Source organism: Anthonomus grandis, chromosome 11, assembly GCF_022605725.1.
Source record: "Anthonomus grandis grandis chromosome 11, icAntGran1.3, whole genome shotgun sequence".
In the NCBI taxonomy this organism is placed as follows: Eukaryota; Metazoa; Arthropoda; class Insecta; order Coleoptera; family Curculionidae; genus Anthonomus; species Anthonomus grandis.
In genome coordinates, this window is record NC_065556.1 from 18,531,945 (window position 1) to 18,554,140 (window position 22,196).

Below are 22,196 nucleotides of genomic sequence, written 5' to 3' on the forward strand. Positions count from 1 at the left end.
AAAATTTAATTGTCCGGAAAGAGGTCTGCAAACTTTTCACACCATTTCCCACGGAGACCGATTAGAGTGCGAGGCACAAAAATTTAACAAAATATCGGTCAAGCGCAAAAGAGTTATGGTGTTGCCGAATAGCAAAGTTTATCAGGTGGAATGTCATCAGCGATATGAGTTATGTCTAAATATGAAAAATGAAAGTTACCAGTGAAACGTTATGATTAAATGAAAATTTAAAATTTTAGTTATTGTCGTACTGTTTAAATTATTTTCTACTTAAGCTTTATTTTTGAAGTAGGATAATGTGACAAGATAGAGGAAGAACTGTTCAAGATTATAAATTACGACTTTAGAAAAGAAATAAAAACGTAATAAACGTTGTATGAAACGTAAATGAAAGACGACCTAAAGAAACAAGGTATAGAGCGAGATAAGAAACAAGAAACCCTAATTAAGAGCGTGAAAAAATATATACAGTAAAAGCTCTTCACGATTTCTTCATCGCGTATCGAATCAGTACCGTAAAACGGGGCTACTTTGGCACACGGGGTAACTTTGGCAGAGCATGCGCACCTTTATTTATATTAGGCTTGTTTGTCTAGTTTTAATATTCAGTGTCCGAGAGTTGTTCAGATAGGTTGGTATGTTCCGCGGCGCGAAATATGGTGCAAAATTATAGTAGGTTGCCTGGATCGAGGCCCTATAAAAACTACACGGAACAAAATTTAGCGAATGCATTGCAAGCTGTTAGAAAAGGGAGGATGTCACAAGTACGAGCTTCCAAAACATGGAAAATACCTAGAAGCACTCTTCACAATAAGCTGTTTGCGAAACATGAGGGTCGTGTAGGTCACCCCACCATCCTTACCCAACAGGAGGAGAGGCTAATTTCAGAGACCATCAACCAGGTAGCAGATTGGGGTTTTCCCGTTACTGTTAGTGACGCCAGAGAAATCGTGCAAAAATATGTTACAAAACAAGGCAGAAATATTCCTGGATGGCCTAAAAATAGACCAGGACCCGACTTTATTGAAAAATTTATTACCAGAAATAATATTAGCATTCGATTGGCATCTAATATTAAGCGTGCACGTGCTTCGGTTGGGCGCACCGATATAATAGAGTTTTTCGATAACACTAAACCTGTTCTGGAGTCCATTTCTGCGAAACAAGTGTTTAACTATGATAAGACTAATTTCACAGACGATCCCGGGGCCAAAAAAGTTTTAGTTCGTAGGGGTACTAAAAGAGTTGAAAGGGTTCAAAAAGATTCGCGTTCAGCAATAAGTGTAATGGTCTGTGGAAGCGAAAATGGAATCCTACTACCACCAATGGTAGTCTATAAAGCTAACAACATTTACGAAAATTGGACTGTTGGTGGCGCTCTAGGGACAGTTTATGATAACAGCAGCAGTGGATGGTTCTATATGAATCTCTTTGAGGTATTTTAGACGATTGGAGAAAGACCAGTCGCGTACAAGGCACTCTGCCTAAAGAACACTTTCTGAATCTTCTAGATCGCTTGTGGAGATCTCTACAGGAAAGAGTAGAAGACAATTTAAAATCCGAATTTCGTGTCACCGGAATTTGTCCATATGATCCGCAGCAGCCTTTATCAAATTGCCAAAAACTCCAATTGATGCATCGACGAGTGATATTTTGAATGAGTTTATTAGAGTTTCTTCAGGAGACACGTGGACAATCAAGCACTAACCCTAAACGAAAGCGGGGACGAAAAATTATACCCGGCAAAGAAGTCGATTGTGAAGAAACTAAAGAGGAGCAAGATAAGGAAAAACTAATTGAAAATGAAAATAATGACAAAAAGAAGATAGAAGACAGGATACTGACAAACCTATTATATCATGGAGATGAAACCAATGTATTCAAAACCTAAAAGGGACGTTACCCACAACTCCAATACAGCCAACGAACCGGTAGTGAGTTTTGAGTTTATTGTAGCTGCTGCTGTAACTCACAACTCACCATCGATTCGTTTGCTCTATTAGAGTGGGAGAACAAGAGACAGACTATGGCCGAATAATCCGAACAAACTAATGTCGACGTCACACAGAACAGTCAGAAATCATCGACACTGTCTGCGATTACAAGTGCTTCTGGTAGGAACAATCCGCTTTTACCCAAAATCACTCTTGCTGGAATAAGAGTGTACATGAAATCGACACTCGAAATAAATACCTTTAACATCTTACATGGCTTGAAAACGACCTGACAACATTCAGGCAAGAACCACACCAAGCTTTTGTAGAAGAACACACATGAGATGACAAAACAACGCATAACCGACTAACGAAGAGCCATTGTTCCAAAAAAATACATAACAAATGACAGACTTAACGATAGTAAAAGAGAAGTTCGGGAAAGGCTAGAAAAAGAGATTGACCAACAACATACTAACGAAATGAACTATAACAATGGTGCAACCTTATACGCAAAGTATTAAGGAAGAGAGAGAATATATACCTGCTAAAGAACACATCGATAATGAGTACCGCCAAACTAAAGATTAAAAGAGAGTTTTGAGGAACGAGATGGAAATAGCCAAGATGAAGAAGTAACTAAGGAAATAAAGGAATTGCTTACTACAATACTTCAAAATTATGGCGGAACCAACCCAATACAAAGACCGGTTATTCCAAAGCAAGACACTTCCAGAAAACTTGCAGTATCCATCAACACAATCAACTAGAAGATATGACACAGATATTTTTTCAGACCCACACGTTTTAATCTAGTACTCTCTAGTCATCACTATTGCAACACTCAATGGTGCTAAAATTTGAGGTAACAGTAAGAGGTACACTTAGCCAGTAGAATGTGTACTACTATGGAAGCAAAGAATAATAAATAAAATTGCAACTAAACGAACTGAAATTGTGAGACTGTTAGATGGTGATACAGGTTACCCGAGTAATAAAATGAAAGAAAAGAAAAGTCCAGGATATACTTAAAAAATACAGAATTCTACCACGAGAAGTACCTGACATGATTCCAAGTGACTCTAGACAGTCTTTATCAATAGCTCAATGCGCTACTGAGTTTTAGATAGAGAAAGTATTCACAATGCAACAACAAGAGAGAAAATCAAGCAATAACATTCGAAGAAACTAATGAAATACCTGATAAACAAAGCATTGCAACTTGCTGGTCATCCCTATGGTGCCAGAGCAAAAACCACAACGATAAGGAAAAGAGGCTGCGATAAAAAGAAGATGAGAATACAGATGTAAGAAAAATGCAAGAACCAGAAGTAACTGAAAAAAATTGGCGCTAAAATTAACATAAATATTCAAAGCTAGAAAAACTCTGGTAGTGACCATCTGGTTAACTTTTGGAATAAAAAAACTACCTATTACTCACAAGAAACTAGCAAAATTAAACGAGTTTTTTTTTAAACTTCTCGTTTGTTACAAAGGGTAAAACTTATCTGTTATCAAAAGGAAAATTGACTAGAGATTCCTCAAAGCTACAGGCCTATTTACAATAAATATATCATCGTGACTTGCAAGACTAGCGAACATCACATAGAGTATATAAATAAAATGAGTAAAGAGCAAGAAAGATGTGAGAAAGGAACTAAAGGTTGTGAGTAACAGCTTCACTATATTTAAAGAGGTTAAGAAGAAGTAAATGCGATGGGCTTGCTGCTACTAGAAAATGTATTACAGTGTACCAAATATTTGGTTGGTCGCATTTGTGTTTTTTCAAGGATACAAAATATACCCTTAAGTAACCTTCTATTTTCAACATCTTATGCAAACTTGAAGAACGGCCTAACTAACAACTAATGGTTCTAATATTACCTCCCTGAAATTAAGTTAAACCGAGGTATTTTTTAAGGGGACTCCCTCCTTCCTGGGGAAGTCCTCTTTGGCTCTATTTAGTCTTAGGTCCACTGGGTAAGACATTGACTAGATCTGGAATAGGATACATCCTAGAACACCAACAAGAGACGTACGCCATATTTCATAAGTCCTTATTTCATCCATGTACAATGATCTCATAGCAGACTTATGCTCTATATGACATCTCCATAGCTTATCGCATAAAAACCTGAAGCAACTTATCCAACTGGACCGGTGCAAGATCATAAATATAAAAAAAGGAGATTGTTAACCAGGAGACAGAATTAGAATATGGGAGGCTCATAGAGAGTAGGACGGGAAAAGACATGTATAAGTATATTAGATACGAACAAGCCAAGGGAATTTAGTACAACAGAACAGAAGGAAACTTCAGGGAAGATTGCTCGTAATAGTCAAAAGAGAAAAAGAACATGTTTAAAGGTCTCAATACCATGCCTATATTAAGGAGGAAAAACATTAGGGATGGTAAAGACGGGCATTGCATGGAAGACATCCTGATAAACTCGATCAAACTTTTATCGATAAAATTGCATCGAATACGTGGTTGAATAGAGGATAGCAATTTCCTGAAACAAAAAATTTTGCTATAACCATACAAGAACAAGTAATCAACTCGAGTAACTAGTTTAAGTATACTGTGAAAGACACCATGATAAGGTAGTGTTTGGTGTAGAAAGTGCAAAGAAAACTTAAAGACAATTCAACATGTCTACCCCAGGTCGCTGCAGGGCTTCACCAGGACCTATGCTACAAAAAGCGACTTGTCGTGAAACATTTGCAGGTAACCTACTATAAGTCATTGGGTCATTGACACCAACAAATTCATGGTCTACTATGACAGGTCTATAATTTCCGATGCGGACTGCCCTTAAACAAATGGGACTAAAAAAAAGAAAGAAGCCATAGTTGCAGACGTGGTGCTATCCAACACACAGATGAGATTAAGAAATTGTGGAACCTGGACAAAGTCACAATTATGATTTCAAGTACGGAAGTCATTCCAAGAGAGCTGCGAATGAGGTTGGATCAATTTTTAGAAATCGAATTTTTTATAACAATATCGGACTTTAGAAATAAATTATTTTAAATTAAAAATCCTGAAAACTAGTTATCACGCAAATAAAGACTTTGTCGGTTTTTGATTGTGACACGCTGAAAACACACATCATTTAATATCTGGCACCCTAAAGAGTAGCTTGACCTATCGTAAGTGATAAAGCAACTACATTGGAATATACGTAAGCACTACAACATCAATGTGAAAGACAAGTGGGACGAATATGAACCAGAAGTCGACACCACAGACTTAATACTTATATAGGACGAGAAAATATATACAGATAGAGAAATGAAATCCAATAGACCCAACCTGATATTGAAAGATGAAAAAGAAAAACAGTGTCTTATAGTAGACGTCGCTGTCCCATCAGACTACAGCATCACAGAAAAAGGAGTAAAAGAGTAGAGAAAAAGCTTAAATAAAAAGATCTACAAATCGAAATGCGAAGAATATAGAACATGTCCACTAAATCATATATAGAACATGTCATCCCAATTGTCATCGGAGCAACAGGGTTCATCTCCAAAGTTACAACAAATGTAATTAGTCACTAGAAAACGCAATTTTTTAAATATGCAGAAAGTAGTAGTACTGAGTATATCACACATACTGTGAAAAGTATTATAACAAGGGCTAAAATTATAAAAACTGTTATCAAACATATATGGAACACCCTATGTATACCAATAAATAATTTTTTAGTAATTTTTATATGCATGGGTAAAGTCTAGTCTACGTAACCTAATATGCACAAGGCATTATACGGGTTATATAAACAGCGATATAACAGAAGGATAAGTACTTATTACAAAAGAAAAATAAACAAAAACAACATTTTAATATGAACAACGGAAATCCAATACATTTGATTGTTAAAAAAAGTCTTAATTGATAATTAAAAAATAAGTCTAATACTTTTTTTGCGAAATGTGGACAATGACAGAAATTTCACATATGCTTAAAACTTGTTACAAACACTCACACCGTGACACCGTCAATAGGTTTTTTAGATGAGTTTTCCTATTTTTCAATCAACGGTTATACGAAAAATTACGTCTAAAAAATGTTAAACGATAACAAAGAGTTTTAACTCATTAACTAACAAAAGTTTTTAATTTAAAAAAGCAAATTTTTGTGAACAAATATACTAAAGATTACTGGGATTTATATTATAAGGTTAATATTAACCAAAATCATTCTTTATTACAGCATATATTTTAAATTTTCTTCAATCTGCAAGTTGCAGTTTTATCTCGATAAGGAAATAAGATGTGGCAATACTTAGGATTTAGTAAGAACAATGCATTACAGAGAGTTTAAAATTAATGATACTGAAGCGTTTTTACCGAATCGTTAGATGTAAAGTAAAACATTCGATGCACAAAAAATAGTCAACTGTTTATTACACATGTAAACACTAAACACAATCACTTAAGACTCCTAGAAATACTTATTTACACTGTATTTATTTCTTCCTATTTATTTCGATTTAAAAGTCGCGCCATTATTCAGACTTGAACTTGCCTCCTAGCGGCGAGGCTAACTTTCCATGTCTGCACCTAGGTGTCGCGGGTTGTGCCATTCGCCCGCTTTATCGAGATGACTCGATAAAAAAGAGATTGTTACAATAATTCTGTTATATATATAAATAAATCTTAATGCAAATTATGGTTTCTAAGAATAGAAGCTATGCGTGCTTTGAATCATAAATCTAGCTTCAATATGAGACGCCGAGTTTCAGCTTTATTTGAATCAATAAACAGTTTTAGATTTTCCGTAAACTATAAAACCTATTTTTATTGCACAAAACACATCACAGTATACTTCGATGCATTAAGTTTAAAATTATTTTTAACCACATAATATTTATGTAGATCGTTATTAATTGCTAATATTTCGTCTTGGAGCAGATCTATCTTTAAAGAATAGCTTAATTGCCTATCACATGCAAAAGATTTCAGTTACATATTTTTAAAATATGTCAGTAGTATAGGCAAAAAAAAATATGCGGAAAACAGATCCCCAAAATAATTTTACAGTGTGTACCAGAAAACTGCTTATACCTACTACTAACCTACATTTTTATATCTAAGGGATCTAAGGCATCGAATGTTTTTAACAAGTCTAGTAATACCATTTAAAGTCATATATCCTTTGCAATAGAAGTTATTAAATCTGCCAAAGCAGAAATCTTTACTTTCATACTATAATTCTCACGAAACTATACTGATAATTATATTTTTTTATAGAATTGTTGATAAGGTAGTAATAATAGAAATTGGTGTGAGAACTGAATAGGATCTAAACATCCCGTTTTCAATTACTGAGATGTTTATTTTAACAATTTTAATATTGTTTTATTTAGACAATCCTGGTTTTTCCCGAAAACTCGAAAAAATAGCTTTCATAATAACGATCGTTAAAAATTATTGATCTTTTACAAACAATTATCAAGAGTTTGATGTTTTGCAACTGAAATAACAAACAATTTTCAGTAAAATGGTTTAAATCTGTAAACATTTTTTTCCCAATCGATTGACTTTAAGCTAATTAAAAAAATAAAAACTGCAGTCGGTGATGCGTTGCAGATTTTTTAATAGTCACTCAGTTTTTTTTTATATTACGCCCTAATACCTAATCAAAAATATATTTTTTAAATATGTAACCCATGTGTTAGGTGCTAAATAATTAATAACAAAGAAGTTGCTTAAAACGGATAATTTAAGATATGGATATGGATATAATGGATATTATAAGACTCTAAGAACAATTTTCAAATTTTAATCATAGACATTTGAAGCCAGTTGTTGCTCTAAGTATTTGTCTATATATTTCTTAAGTCTCATCATTGGAATACATTAAAAGCATGTTTGTGTTCTTATGCTTATAAAGTTATTTATATATGATGTTCAATCCAGATTTTTTTAAGTAATTTTGAATATTTATTTCATGCATTTGAAGCAATTTAGTAGACATTTAATTATTAAGATATTTATAATTTTTAAGTAAGTTAATTTTTAGTAATTTTTTATTTTCTCCTAATTTTGGGTTCACTTTTCATATTCTTGTGATTTTAAATTTATTTCTTATATATTCCAAATCTTTGAAGTCATTTTTAATTTATCCGATGCATTTAAAGTTATTTTTTAAAATTTTGCGATATCTTTTAGATTATTAGAATAACTCTTGTGTATTAATTTGCATATTTGATTTTAAGCTTTTTGCAGTATTATAAGTTTTTCCTGGCTTTTAATATAATTTTTATGTTATATAGATTTTTCACATCTCAGAGTCATTTTCCAGTTTATTCCAGACATTTTAAATAATAAATTTAAATTCGTTTCTGATATTTTAAGCCATTTCTTCGAGGTGAACATCATAGTTTATTTCTTCCATGTATATCCAGTATTTTTTGTAGTATGTTGCTTTTTCAGATTTAAGATCATTTTAAATTTTATTTCAGATATTTTTAATTTTTTCCCTTCCTTATTGACATTCTAAGTAACTTTTTACATTTTTACATTTCTTTCTGCTATTTGAAAGCATTTCTTCGAAATTGAATTAATGACTAATTTCATTTTTATATAAAGTTAAGATTAAGTTTATACTTCTTATATTCTTAGTGTTTTCAAGTAATTTCTTTTTTCTTTCAGATATTCCAAATTATTAACTAATTTTATTCCCGAAGTTCCTGAATTCAATTAGTTTTCTTCCTGGTATGTGAAGCTATTTCTGCGACGTTCTTAAAGTTATGATTTATTTCTTCCAGAGAATATACAAGTATAAATTTTAAAAGAAAAAAAATCACCAGTGATATTAAGAACTTTATGAGCGAAAAGGAAAGAGACGAAAAACAAATACAAAAAAAACGATGATAAAAAGAATATCATGCCCACTATAAAAAAAGACGAGTTTTACTGGGTCAAGTTTTACTGGGTCTAGGTTAAGTGATGATTGGTACTCGCTTCACCAGATCAAATTCCCTCACTTGTTGTTATTGATGAATAGTGTAATGATAAAAATCTTAATCGTTTATATAGTGCCATGAAAAAAACATGAACGGAAGGCACCTCATTTGATATCCAATTCATGTCGACAAATGAATGAAGATTTTCTTACCTGTTAGATCAAATGTACCGAGCAGAAGTATCGCAGAGGCCAGAAGGTACATATTAAGTGGACTGCAGGGCTCCGTTCGGCACTCCCGGAGACATCTCGACGCCCGATGCCGCAGTACCCCGACATTCAGACAGACTGGCAGTCCTGGGACTGCTCTAACATCACTTAAGGATAGCAACGACTACTTGGTCGCACCTAAAATAATAAGCATAATTAAGTATTTTATGCATAATTTAAATGGGTGTTATTGAAATTTTATTATATTTATTTATTTAAAAAACAGACCAACAGTAAACAATTATTAGGGCTGGTACAAGATTACATGAATCAATAATTAATCTGTGATAGTATAATAATGTAAGTTGTACAGATGTATACCAAATTTTTAAATGTTCGAATAAATCTTGAGTAAGGCAAACTCAGATTATTTTGGTTTGCAACCTTAATAAATACTGAGAACACTCCATACACAGCTAACTTAAATCTAGTTAGTAGCTTGTAGTAGGTAAAAAATTTGTTCTGTCTAGCAGACATTCTTGGGATAATAAAATTAATTCTGCTCAAGAAAGAGGGATATATAGTAACACAATCTATCAGCTTATACAAAAACGAGATTGAGTGTAATTGTCTGCGCTTTAGTAGATTTGAAAGTTAAATCTTTGTAGCAGTTCTTCACTGTCTAACTTTCTTGGGGAATAAACTAGGGCCTCTTTAAATGTCATATACTTCAAAAATTTGCTGTATATATATTCTCCAATTCATTTACACATCTCTGAGATATAGGTGACTAAATAACAGAGTTAATCTTTATCCTGACTAAAGAGTTAAACAAAGCTGTAAGGGCGTTGCCATTAATAAAAGATTTACAGGTTCACATAATAAACCTTAGCATCTAAGACCTTGCACCAGAGACTACCATCTCGATGTGCTCGGCGAAAGACAGTTGATATACAGTTACTTTCAAATCCTGTGCTTTGTACATTCTGACTAGAATGGAATCAATAATGACATAATATGACAATCGTACTTTACGAGAGATTTTTTTCTACTCACAGACATCACCGAACATTAAACAACAGCCTATTCTGAACACATCATTCCTGAATAGCGTCTAAGCTACATTGCAGTCTCTTGCAATCCTCGTAAGTCTCCAGAATCAAGTATAATTATTGTAAATCGTCTGCGAATAATTAAAATGGACAACTATAATATCGGCGATGTCATTTATAAGGAACAAGAATAGCAGGTTGCTACAAATTATGCGGATTTATATCTAGTAACTGGAACTTCGTTTGATATAATAAAAGCCTTGAGCTTTTTAAGTAGTATTTCATGATTACCATAAATTTCTCCAGGTTGAAGTACCATTATGAAAAGCAAAATAATAGACGAAGGGTCCTGTTACTGTTAACTTAGTATATCATGGCCAATCTTATCGTAGTTCTTAGAGATGTCAGTATCATACCTTGTATTTGAAACAACAGCAAGAAATTACGAAAAATAAGATAGATAAACTGCCGTCGATCGACATCGTAGAAAGCGCTACTTATTTGATGTAAGCAGTCATATAGAAGCATTTCAAACATTTTTAAAAGCCTACACATCAGATATAAATATGAAATATTTCAGCCAAAGGTTCAGCCAGAACGAGTATCTTTAGAAAAAAATTGAGTATTTCATCAGGATCCTTAAACATTTTTTGGTTTTAGTCTTGCAGCAACCCTACTAACTTGTTTAATATCGGAACTATGATAATATTATTGCTTTTCATAATAAGAAACATACTTTGTTGTAACTAAACTAAATCTCGTAATTTTTTGCCTAAACATATATTATACGAAATATCGAGATTATTTAGGCATTTTAATTAATTTCTTGGTATATTAAAATAATTATTGTTCCAAATTAGTTCATCTAATTATATTTATTTCTGTAATTTTCAAATCTTCTTACGACACTTTGATTTTTTTCTTGATATGTGAAATCAATAAGTCATTTTTGTTTTTCAGATACTTGCAGTGATTTAAATTTATTTTTGTGAAAAATTAAATTTGTTTTTTTTTGTATTCCTATAAATTACCCGGTGTAATATTCTGCATTGTGCATAACTTTAATGGATGTAATTCGCATTTTCTTTTGTTGTACCCAAATTAGATTGAGTCGCGTAATATTTTTCTCTTAAACATATTTTATATACAATGGACTTGGCTCGTTACCATGCTTTCTTACTCTTCTCACGTAAAATAAAATATTAATTGACAGCACACAAAGAATATTGACTCAGGATTTGTAAATTCTGTCATCATTTATTGAATTTCATAAAATTATCACTCTATACTGTGAAAATATACGGGAGTTGAATTAATAAGCAAATTTAGTATTTGAAGAAATAATCTATTTTTTTGTCAAAGAGACCAGCCTAAATTAAACAGTAATAAATCAAACTCATGTTTCACCTGTACTAGGCATCATTATATCTTCAGTAAGGAAGAAACAGAAATAATAAGTCTTATAAAAACTTATTAATGAAACCTAATTTGCACTAAAATTATAAACTAACTGTATAACTCGTGTATTCACTAAGCAAAACGTATATCTGTTTTAACACTACATTTTACAAGTCCAGGGTTAAAAAAAGTTACCAAAACAGGACAAAGAATAGGTATCATATTAAAAATATAAATAGAACAAAATGAGGTTCGGTTTAAAGGCAAAAATAAAATAAAGAATATTTGAAAATTAAAAAAAGTTTTGTTGCATGTAGGAAATGATAGGATGGTAGACATGATGTTTTATTGAATAAGCATCAAAAAAAAATAGATATAAATACTGAAACAACTTAATATATAGTTCACCTAATTAATTATTCCCTTTCTTAACTTTTGACTCTATGACAGGCTGGAGACTTTACATCATAATTTCTCATGTAAAATATGAAAAGAACTTATTATTCATTAAATATCCAGCTAAAAGCCTGCCATTTTATGCTTGTCAAGTGTGCTTGAAAAAATGCGATAAAAGCGTCAATTAATCTTGCTTTTGCCAAAATCCAGATGTATTTGCTTGGAATGGAGCGTTGGAGCGTGAGGACCGTTATGAGTCAGAGTGTCACGAATACATTTTTATAACACCCGTAAGTATAAAATATTTCTTTTTTTTTTTTGAGGAAATGGTTCATGAATAATATAACTTTCGTAATAAAATTTAAATATACATTATTTATTACCACAATTTTTTTGAGTTCTTACACCTATTAAATAAAGAATGCCAAAAAAAGTTTTATCTATGTGAGGGTGTTACCATGCCACTCATAAGTTGTGAAAACTTTTTCGTTTTTTATGTTAAAAACACATTCAGTGTTGCCCTCGAGGGATTTTACTTTTATAGACTTAGAACTCCGAAAAGTTTTTTTTTAAGTTACTCCTCGTAAATTGTCAAAAAAATAATATAAATCCGTCTAAAAGGCCTTAAAAGTTTACTATATTTAAATAATAATATTTTCTCTTGCTTAATAAAAAAGGACTAGATTTAAGGCTATTACATTATTAGTTAATACAGGGATTTAAATTTTAAAAAATATTTATCAAATAAGAATACTCAATATTTTTATTACTTCCTGTTGAAATAAAGGAAAAACTAGTAAAAAACTTACAAGTATTTCAAGAAGAAGTCTATTATGTCCAAGAATCTCACTTTTCAATAATTACAATAAAGAAAACTCCCAAGTCAAGGTCTCAAAAGTTAAGTCAGATTAAACATATTTTGGGCATAAATAGGCATCACCAAATCTATTAAAATTAAAACTATGTGTAACTTAGTTATAGCCTATTTTGTTTTGTTAATTTTTATATTTTTTAGAAACCTAAGAAAACTTGTTTCCTGGAATAAAATGCGAAATTATTGAAATATATAAAAAGTGATAATAAAAGAAGTCTGCCAACGATTCATAAAAAATAAGGAAAACAAGAGAAAATACCAAGAGAAAATGTAAAATGGTTTTGAAGACCTGGAACAAATATTGACAATGACCTTAATAGTCTGAATAGAATATCTGAAAATTACTTAAATTGTCTAGATGAATTATTATAAAATTGCGTCTAATGGTTGGAATTAATATATAACGGAAAATAATATAAAACATCTGAAAATGGCTTAGAAAGTGCCTGGAATAATATTAAAATTACTTTAAAAACATAAGCTCAATGACCTAAAAAAATAAGTCAATAATCCAAAATATATAAAATTTAATTAAAATACCAGAAAGAGGCGTACAGGCCTGGAATTAAAGCAAATATTTTCTGGTAGATTAATTTTGCAAATGTTATATCATAATCTTTTTGTATTCTTTAAAAAGATTCTTTAGAACAGATTTTCACATTTCTGGAATAAGATGGGAAATTATTGGAATATATACGAAATTATAAAAAAAGAAGTATGCCAGGAATTCAGAACAAAATTAATGGCTCCATGGAAATATTTTTTAATCGTACATAAGCTTGGTAACTACATGCTCTAACGATGTTAGATAGAAACGTATCATCCATTTTTCAATAAGAGACCAAACGAAAACACAAAGTCACGGTCTCATCATCATTTGATGAGACCGTGACTTTGTGTTTTTACCTTTGTTTTGCTAACGATGTTAGTCCCGTTTTCCCTCCTTTTCAGTAATAACGGATATGGTCCTTCTAAGTAAGCTTTTTATCTGAGTAGAGCCCTAGATATTTAACCGATATCTTCTAGAAATAAGTTAAATTTTTAAATGAAAATTAGAGTTGTTAGAACTTTAATTCGATGTCAGTTAAGGTTACGCAAAGTCGTATTTTCTGGTCTCAACACTAGTTCATTTTCTCTTACCAAACCTCATAGAAAGGCTTTTTTATTAGACACTCTTATTCTGTCTTTTTTATCATCAATGATTTATTATCAATGATGATTTTAATTTCTCCTTTAATAAAAAAGATTTCCAAAGTCTGCGGTATAAATTATAATACAGGGTAATTTTCAACCTATGCGCATAAACTTGGGAAATGGTAGATGAAGATCAATAATGAGTAATAATGAGAAAAAAATTTAGTAAAATATTTTTGGTTTCCGAAATAAAGTTAAACAAATGTCAACAGAACGTGTATCAGACGAATTTGGTTTATTAACAACTTATAGTAAACAAGTCATAGTGTTTGGAATTTGTTATTTGGAATCTTTAGCAGTACTTAGTTTGATGGTGGCTGTGATCGTTGTCGATCGTTATTTTCACACGAACAAAATAAAACCGTCAAATGTAATAACGCACATTTTTACAAACGAAGAACTTGTCGACATGGTTTTGGTTTACGGAAAAACGCATCAGAATGCAGTGGCAGCAGCTGATTTGTATGCCCAAAGATTTCCCCGAAGATATCACCCGAGACATGGGGCTTTCTTACGTGTTATTCAGCGGGTTAGAGAAACTGGCAATTTGCAGCCGCGGCCTGGACAAGATGGAGGAGATATTAGACCTAGGCACATTCTAAATCTGGAGGAGGATATTTTAGAAGTTATCGAAGAACAACTTGGAATTAGCACTAGGACAAGTGCAGCGCGATTTGGAATATCGCAATCTACAAGTTGGCAAATTTTAAGGCACGAGTTGCTGTACCCGTTTCATGTGCAGCGTGTACAAGCCCTACTTCCAAGAGATTTGCCACTTCGAGTACACTTTTGTGAGTGGTTGTTACATCACCAGCAGTTAAGCCCAAACTTTACCATGAACATTTTGGTTACGGATGAGGCATATTTTACGCGCAATGGAATTTTCTACTTTCATAACATTCATTACTGGGCTTTGGAAAATCTGCATATTACATGGAGAACATACTTTCAACAACGTTTTTCTGTAAATGTATGGGCTGGAATTCTGAACGGAATGCTCATCGGACCTAGATAGATTTAGAATTTTTGCGCAACAATTTACCAGTGCTCCTTGAAAATGTGAATCTCAACGTTAGGCAGAACATGTGGTTTCTTCATGATGGTGCTCCACCACATTTTTCACGATCAGTGCGACAACATTTAGATCGTGTGTTTCCCGGACTATGTGGATAGGCCGTGATGGTCCAGTTGAGTGGCCCCCTCGCTCGCCTGACCTTGGTGGTGTATGTAAACGAAGTTGATACTGAGCAAGAGCTACGACATCGCATAAACGCTGCCAGTGACGTAATTCGCCTACAGCCTGGTTTGGCCCGTGCATGTACGTCTTCATGGATTCGACGAGCTCAAGTCTGTATCGAAAATAATGGAAACAATTCGAACAGTTGCTTTACATTAGTTTAAATTAAACACGTTAAAACATTTTCGTTTTTTGTTTAAAAAAATATGGATATCTCCAAAACTAACAATAGTTTACTACATTTTTTTTTATTATTACTCATCAGCTATCATTTCCCAAGTTCATGCGCATAGGTTGAAAATCACCCTATATATAACATAGAACTTCCCAGCGGTAAACCCACTCGTATTTTTCTTGAAACTGTCAAACCCTCATCAGTCCTAATAAATAATTTGCGACAATGGTAAATCTCGTAAGTAGATATTCTGAATCAATCTCTAGAGAAGACCCATTGTTTCCAATTTTAATATGATGTTTAAATAATTAGGATGTTATAGATAACACTGTCATAAGCGCCTTTGATGTCTAGGAATATACCTGAAGTAAGAAGAGAAGAAACATCACAACTACAATTCGGAAAGCACAGCTTACATGATTCTTCTAGTAAAAATGGAATCAGGCCAATCGAACTGACAGTCTTAAATAACCCATTGATAAAATCAATAATGTTCTTTCATAAAGATATACACAAACATATTTAGATATCTAATGACGGTATAATGAGAAATCAGGTGAATCACGTATTGGTAGACACTAAATTAGATAAAACGTAATAGACCTTAGAATTGGCAAAAAAGACGATGGAGATACAGATCACCTTTTGCGACTAGTTGAAACAAGAAAAAAAGAAAATTCACAAAAAAGAAGTATAGTACTAGAACATCGAAAAGCTAAAACAATTAAAGAAAATCGGGATATTAGACTTCGCGGCCACATTTTGAAATTAAAAAAACAGATGTATAAAACAAAAGCACGTTAAATCTTTTTGCCTAATAGAGTGTTCGATGTTTGGAATTCGTTACCCCGAGATGTCATAGCTGCTCCTTCTGTAAACTGTTTTAAGAATCGTCTGGATAAATTGGACATTTTTAGTGTTTACTTTTGGAAACTGACATTTGGAGATTTATTGAAATATATTGTAATGCCTACTTAGTTCATAGAGCTATATAAATAGAATGTAAATTCTTGGCTTTTATCTAATAAAATAATAATAATAATTAGATGTTAAAAATCAGTACCAAAACAAAATAGAATTGGCATGCAGAGGAATACATATACAGAAGTAGTAGAGAATACTTGGAAGACAATACGGGACATAGTAAAAGAAGCCAACAAAGAAATCCTTGATGAGAAACAAAAGACAAAAAGAAAGGTGCGATTTGGTGCAGACTGTTATTTACTTAATGAGAAAAAGTATAAAGCAAGAATTAAGATGGTACAAGATCCATCGGATAAAAACAGAAGGAACATAAGTTTCATAATATAAGAAACAAAATCCAAGTGACGGGAAAAAAAAGAAAAGAGAATAGCAAAATGAACAGCTACGTTGATGGAAATAAATCACGTGGAAACACAAGAAAATTCTAAACATAAAAAAGATTCGCCCAAGAACTTCTACAATGCTTAAAAATGATGATGGTCTTTTTCAATTAATAATAGATATAGTCCTTCCAAGTAAGCTTTCATCTAAGAATAGCTCTAGATATTTAACCATAGTCTTCTGGGAAATAGTAAAAATACCAAAGGAAACATCAGTTATAATTTCAATCTGACGTCGATTACAGTTATATAAAGTAATTTTTCCTGAAAACACTAGTCTATTTCCCTCTAACCATAAGACAGCATTATGGAAAAGCTTCCTTGTAGTGCTGTTAAATTTTGGTAAAGCAAATGTCATAATATTCATATCAATTATATGTAGCATAGGATTTACGATACTTCCCTGAGGTAAACACATTCCTGCTTCTCTGGAAACTATCAACCTATCATCAATTTAAATAAATATATTACGACAATGGTAAATATCGTAAATTTCTGAATCAATGTCAAGGAAAGATCCATTTTTTCTGATTTTTTTATCAGGATATTACAAATAACACTATCATAAGGGCCTTGATGTCTAGGCATATAGTGAAGTTTAGAATGTTTGGTCGTAAGTCACAGTTGAATATAGAGAATAAAAGGAATGATGCTAAGTACCTACTGGATAACCAAGGATGCTCTGTTGATCAAGCAACTGTCGAAATAAGTAGTCACCACTTGCTGGCCAACAGCTACGGGTGGGTTTTTGTCCCTGGAATTGAAAATAGTTTCAGAAGGGGGATTAATTAACAATAATGTGAATGCAGACAGCAACAGGAAACTACTGTATTAAAGATCCAAACGGATATTTTTCAGAAAATCATCATGATGGTGTTATTCAATTTTAAATTATACGGAGCTTAAATTCCTCAACTCGGATCTCCGGGTAAAAAAGATAGAATGTGAAAAATGGTCATAAGGCCAAAAAGTTAAAAATAGCTACATGGAATGTCAGAAGCATGTTTGAAGCAAGGCTCACAACACTATCAAAAAAATGCAGAGGCTTCAAATTAGTATCCCAGAACTGTCATCGAGCTGATAGTCAATAGCGAAATCCAAAAATCAGTCCTCAATTATACGCCCCATCAACCTGGCGATTGTTCAAGCGTGCATACCAACCTGTGACAGTTGCACTCAAAACATGTGAAAATTCAGATTTAACTATACTATTAGGAGACTTTAAAAACAACAAAGTCAAAAGGGGTAAATGCGGGTGGACGGTCGGAAAATAGGAATTAGGTTCGCGAAATAAACGCGGCGCCCGCTTGATAGACTTTTGCGTGGAACATTTTTATCATCAGCGACACCTTTTTACAACTGCTACAATGCAAGAAGTTTGTATACATAGAAATCAAATTCTGATATGATGTCGACGGGGTAATGAAAAACCAGATGGACTACATTATGGTCAAGGATCAGTTCAAAAATAGCATACACGTAGTAAAAAAACGTATCCAGGAGTAGACGTTAACTCCGATCACAACCTCCTAGTAGCTATATTACATATTAAAGATATGAGACTTCTTAATATTCCTGAAATCTGAGACAACGTTGGTTTAAAGATCAATGCAGCTATACAGTCATTGAACCTCGAGAACATGCCAGACACTGAGGAAGCGTAGATCAAAATGAAAACACCTATTGCAAGTATCAGCAGAACAGAACTGCAGCAATCAAAAAATGACACGATAAAATCTTGGATGACAAACAAGATCTTGGTTGGATCTGTTACATCTTTTTTTATACAAAAATGCTACGAAATTGCAAGTTTAGATGCAATAGACGACACTTTCAATTTACATAAAGGAAACCAAAGATGCTGCTGGAACTCAAAAACATAATCGGTCCGTAACACTTCTATTAACCAGGAATGGCAAGTTTACCTTAGACCTTAATGAAAAGCTGGAACAGTGAAAGAAGTATGTCGAGGAACATTTTCGCTAGCCACCATTAGCAGGTGAACATTTGCAACTGTGAGAACTCAGAAGTAATATGCGCAGAAATGATTCACGCAATCAAGACAGCTAAAGCTGAAAAGGCCACTGGACCAGAAGATATCTATTCGGAAAAAGTCGAGACTTTCAACGACCGATCTATCGATAAATTGGCCAGCCTCTTAAACACCATCTATGTTTCTGGGAAAATACTAAGTGATTGGGTAAAAATGCATGATTAGAAATTATGCTAATATGTTCATTAGAGCCATACGTTAAAATATTACTCAAAATAATACATAGTCGTTTATACCAAGTGCGAGGACCACCTCTTTGATACTCAACCTCAATTTCGCTACGAGATTGAAAGGAACGAGCTCTTTTCGGCATACAGGTCATACAGAGATTCCACGACATGTCCACCGATTTATACGCATGTTGTCTTGATTCCCAGCAGGCGTTTGACCCTAGAAAATTCATCAACATCCTTCAGAATATGAACTTAGAGAATATGGCAGAGACTCTTGAGTCATAAAAAATCTGTATTATAAGCAAATTACTGCTGTCAAAGTCGAGGAGATAGCTACCGAGTATGTTTCCATTCAGCGAGGTGTAAAGCAAGGGTGTGTCCTTTCTACGTTACTCTTTAACATATACTCTAAAAAAAAACTTTCGCCGATTTTTTTTTGGATTGTTGTCAACGGAGAAGTAATAAATACCTTGCAATGTAATATAGTTCTACTGGCTGGAAATGCTGATGACTTACAACCGTTACTGGATAGGCTTGTAGCTAAAACGAAGAAAGAGCGCTCAAATTAAATATCGGCCAAACCAAAGCTATGGTTATAAGCAAAAATGGTTTTGCTTTTAGCAAACCTGAGCACATATTCAGCAAAAAGCAGGAGTTCAAATATCTAATATGATTATTGAACATTTAGCAACGTGAAGAAGTTTCTTACTTATCGAGACTTGTCAATAGCCCTACGTATTCGTTTACTACGGTGCTACCTATTTTCAATTTTGTACTATGGAATAGAAGCATCAAATTTAACAAAAGCAATGTGTAGCCGAATAGAAGCATTCGAGATGTGGTGGTACCGTCGTCTACCATCATCATGAGTAGATAGAGAACCGAAGCATCGAGGTGCTTGCCCGTTTCCAGAAGCAACTAGAAATTATATTTACCATCAAGAAACGCAAGTTGGAATAAAATAAAATACTGTATCTTACAGAATATAATACGTAAGGAAAGTCTTAATGTAAGGAAGAAGGTGTTCAGAAAGAATAAGAAGAGCTTCTTAAGTTGTAAGTAGTTCTTTTACATGTAAGTTGGGTAGTAGAAAATTTACCTTCTATAGCTATCCAAAATTTCAGTCTATTTTTAATTATCCGCAAATACATATTAAGCAGACATTACGCGAGAGTAGTTGAACGATATAAAGTTGCTAGGTTTACTGTTTTTTCTGGTTTTTTTTAAAGAGTATGGCTAAAAGGCCTGAAAATTAGATTCTTAAATCCTTAAGAAATCTATAAGGGCCTCATGAAAAGAATAGCCTAAATAATAATCATTATTTATCGATTCATTAAAAAGACTGAATACAAAACTAACAATTAGTTACTATAGAAACGTCGCACATATAAATAGAAAATCCCTTAAAAGATTTTCAATTATTAAATATCGATCGCAAACGAACTCCAAACTGTGTTACCTCAAACAATCAGGAAATTACTGCAGAATAAAAATCAACGATAAACTAAATATATTAGGAAAATAAAGCGATTAAATAAAAAGATAAAAAGTCGGATCTGTTTCATGGCAAATAAAAATAGTTATACGAACGGTCGTTTATCGACCATAAAAAGTGGAAAATAAAACTGAATTTGACGGTTCCTTTTTTATGACGGTTTAAAGCAATGGCACTGCGCTGTTTTTATGTCCGGGATGAATGAAAAGCCTTAAAATCCTGATTTGCATTCGCCATTCAAACTGTAAGAATATTCCAAAGAAATTCCAAGATTACTGTGATTTTAGTCGCGTATTCTTTTGAAAGTATTCGCTTGAATTGTCTTTTATAAAATACATTCAGGTTTATCTTATATTTATGTGCCATTGCCATGTGGTGGCAATAAAATAAAATAGGTCAAGGGCAAATTACTTAAAGCATTATTATATTAATAATGGCTTTGCGTAATGCTTGGGCTGGGTGTTATTTGAATTCGTGTTTGTTTCCATTTATGGACGGTGCACATTTTTTGTCATTCTTTAACCAACATGAAAATCGTAATTTGTATAAACGTGATGAAATTAGTAACTTTCGGCACGTGTAACTAACTATGTAGGAGATTGCACTTTCCGCACGCATGGAGGAAAAAATAATATCGTTGTTATAATTCGTTGCTTCGTTTAGATTTTTTTTAATGTAATTTTGTTTATTTTATATATAGTAGGTAAAGTTGATTAAGAGTAATTAAAATCCTATTTTCATCAACAATTTCTAGAAAGCTGAAATAAACATAATTTTACCATTATACAACTCCATAGAGACCAAGGATATAGTAATAATCTGAAAATACTAGTTAAAGAAATTTTCAAATAAAACAAATTAATACAAGAAGTTCAACTGAACACATAGATTTCATATACTGGCTGTAGTACGCTATAACAAATGACTTTTTGGCAAGATTTAATATCAATTTGAATTAAAAAGAGCTGCTTGACCAAATCTGTAACCACAGTAGAACTTCTATTAAACAGTTTTCTCTGGTCCTCTAATATTATGTCAAATAATACCAAATTATTTTTTGTTCTTTTAAAGCGTTGTATGATTTGTTGCTTCTCATTATTTGTCTTTATTTTCATAATTATTTTCGAAAAATTTCATTTGTGGTCAAACCGTAAGGGCCTAGGAAGAGAGGTTCGAGAAGAAGGAAAATGAATTGCTTGCTATAAAGAGCCTCTGAAGATCTTCGTCAATAATACCACTCATACTTCCTCAGAGGTTCATTGTTCCCTGGTCAAGTTATATAAAAAAAATTCTGATCCTGCTATCCCATGGTATGCAAGGGTCTTAATGCAGCAAAAACTAGCTGTAGTAATAATTCTAAAAATTGTCAGAGGAGTCCTGTATTCAGATTGGCAAAATTATTACCCAAAAATCGACGGCAGTAGAATAAGCTAATGGTAAAATCAGCCTTAGGTTCTGGTTCAACGAAAATGAATTAGCAACTGGCAACCACTCAGACTTCCGTACAGTTTTTTGTCCTTGCTGTGTCAATATCTGAGAAACGAGTAATGTAGTAAAAACTAGTTATAGTAGTAACTCCAGAAACCACCAGAAGAGTCCAGGTTGGCAAAATTATTATCCATTGATCTAATACCGTTAACAACGAAACCAGTTTCTGGATCTTTTAAAAATAAATTAGACAGTTCGTAACCACGCAGATTTCCCCCGAGTTTTCTCGTCCTGCTTAGG

The 22,196-nt window shown here is 32.9% G+C and overlaps 1 protein-coding gene across 4 annotated transcripts in view; it reads right to left on the reverse strand.

Annotated features, from left to right (window-relative positions):
- LOC126742535 (fibronectin type III domain-containing protein 5-like) overlaps window positions 1-22,196 on the reverse strand; it is a 183,128-nt gene that overhangs the window by 156,970 nt on the left and 3,962 nt on the right. For all 4 annotated transcript variants that reach the window (XM_050449188.1, XM_050449187.1, XM_050449189.1 and 1 more), the window contains exon 2: window positions 9,061-9,255. In XM_050449188.1, coding sequence (XP_050305145.1) covers window positions 9,061-9,112 — 52 coding nt within the window. In that variant the 5' untranslated portion in view covers window positions 9,113-9,255. The remainder of the gene's footprint in view (window positions 1-9,060; window positions 9,256-22,196) is intronic.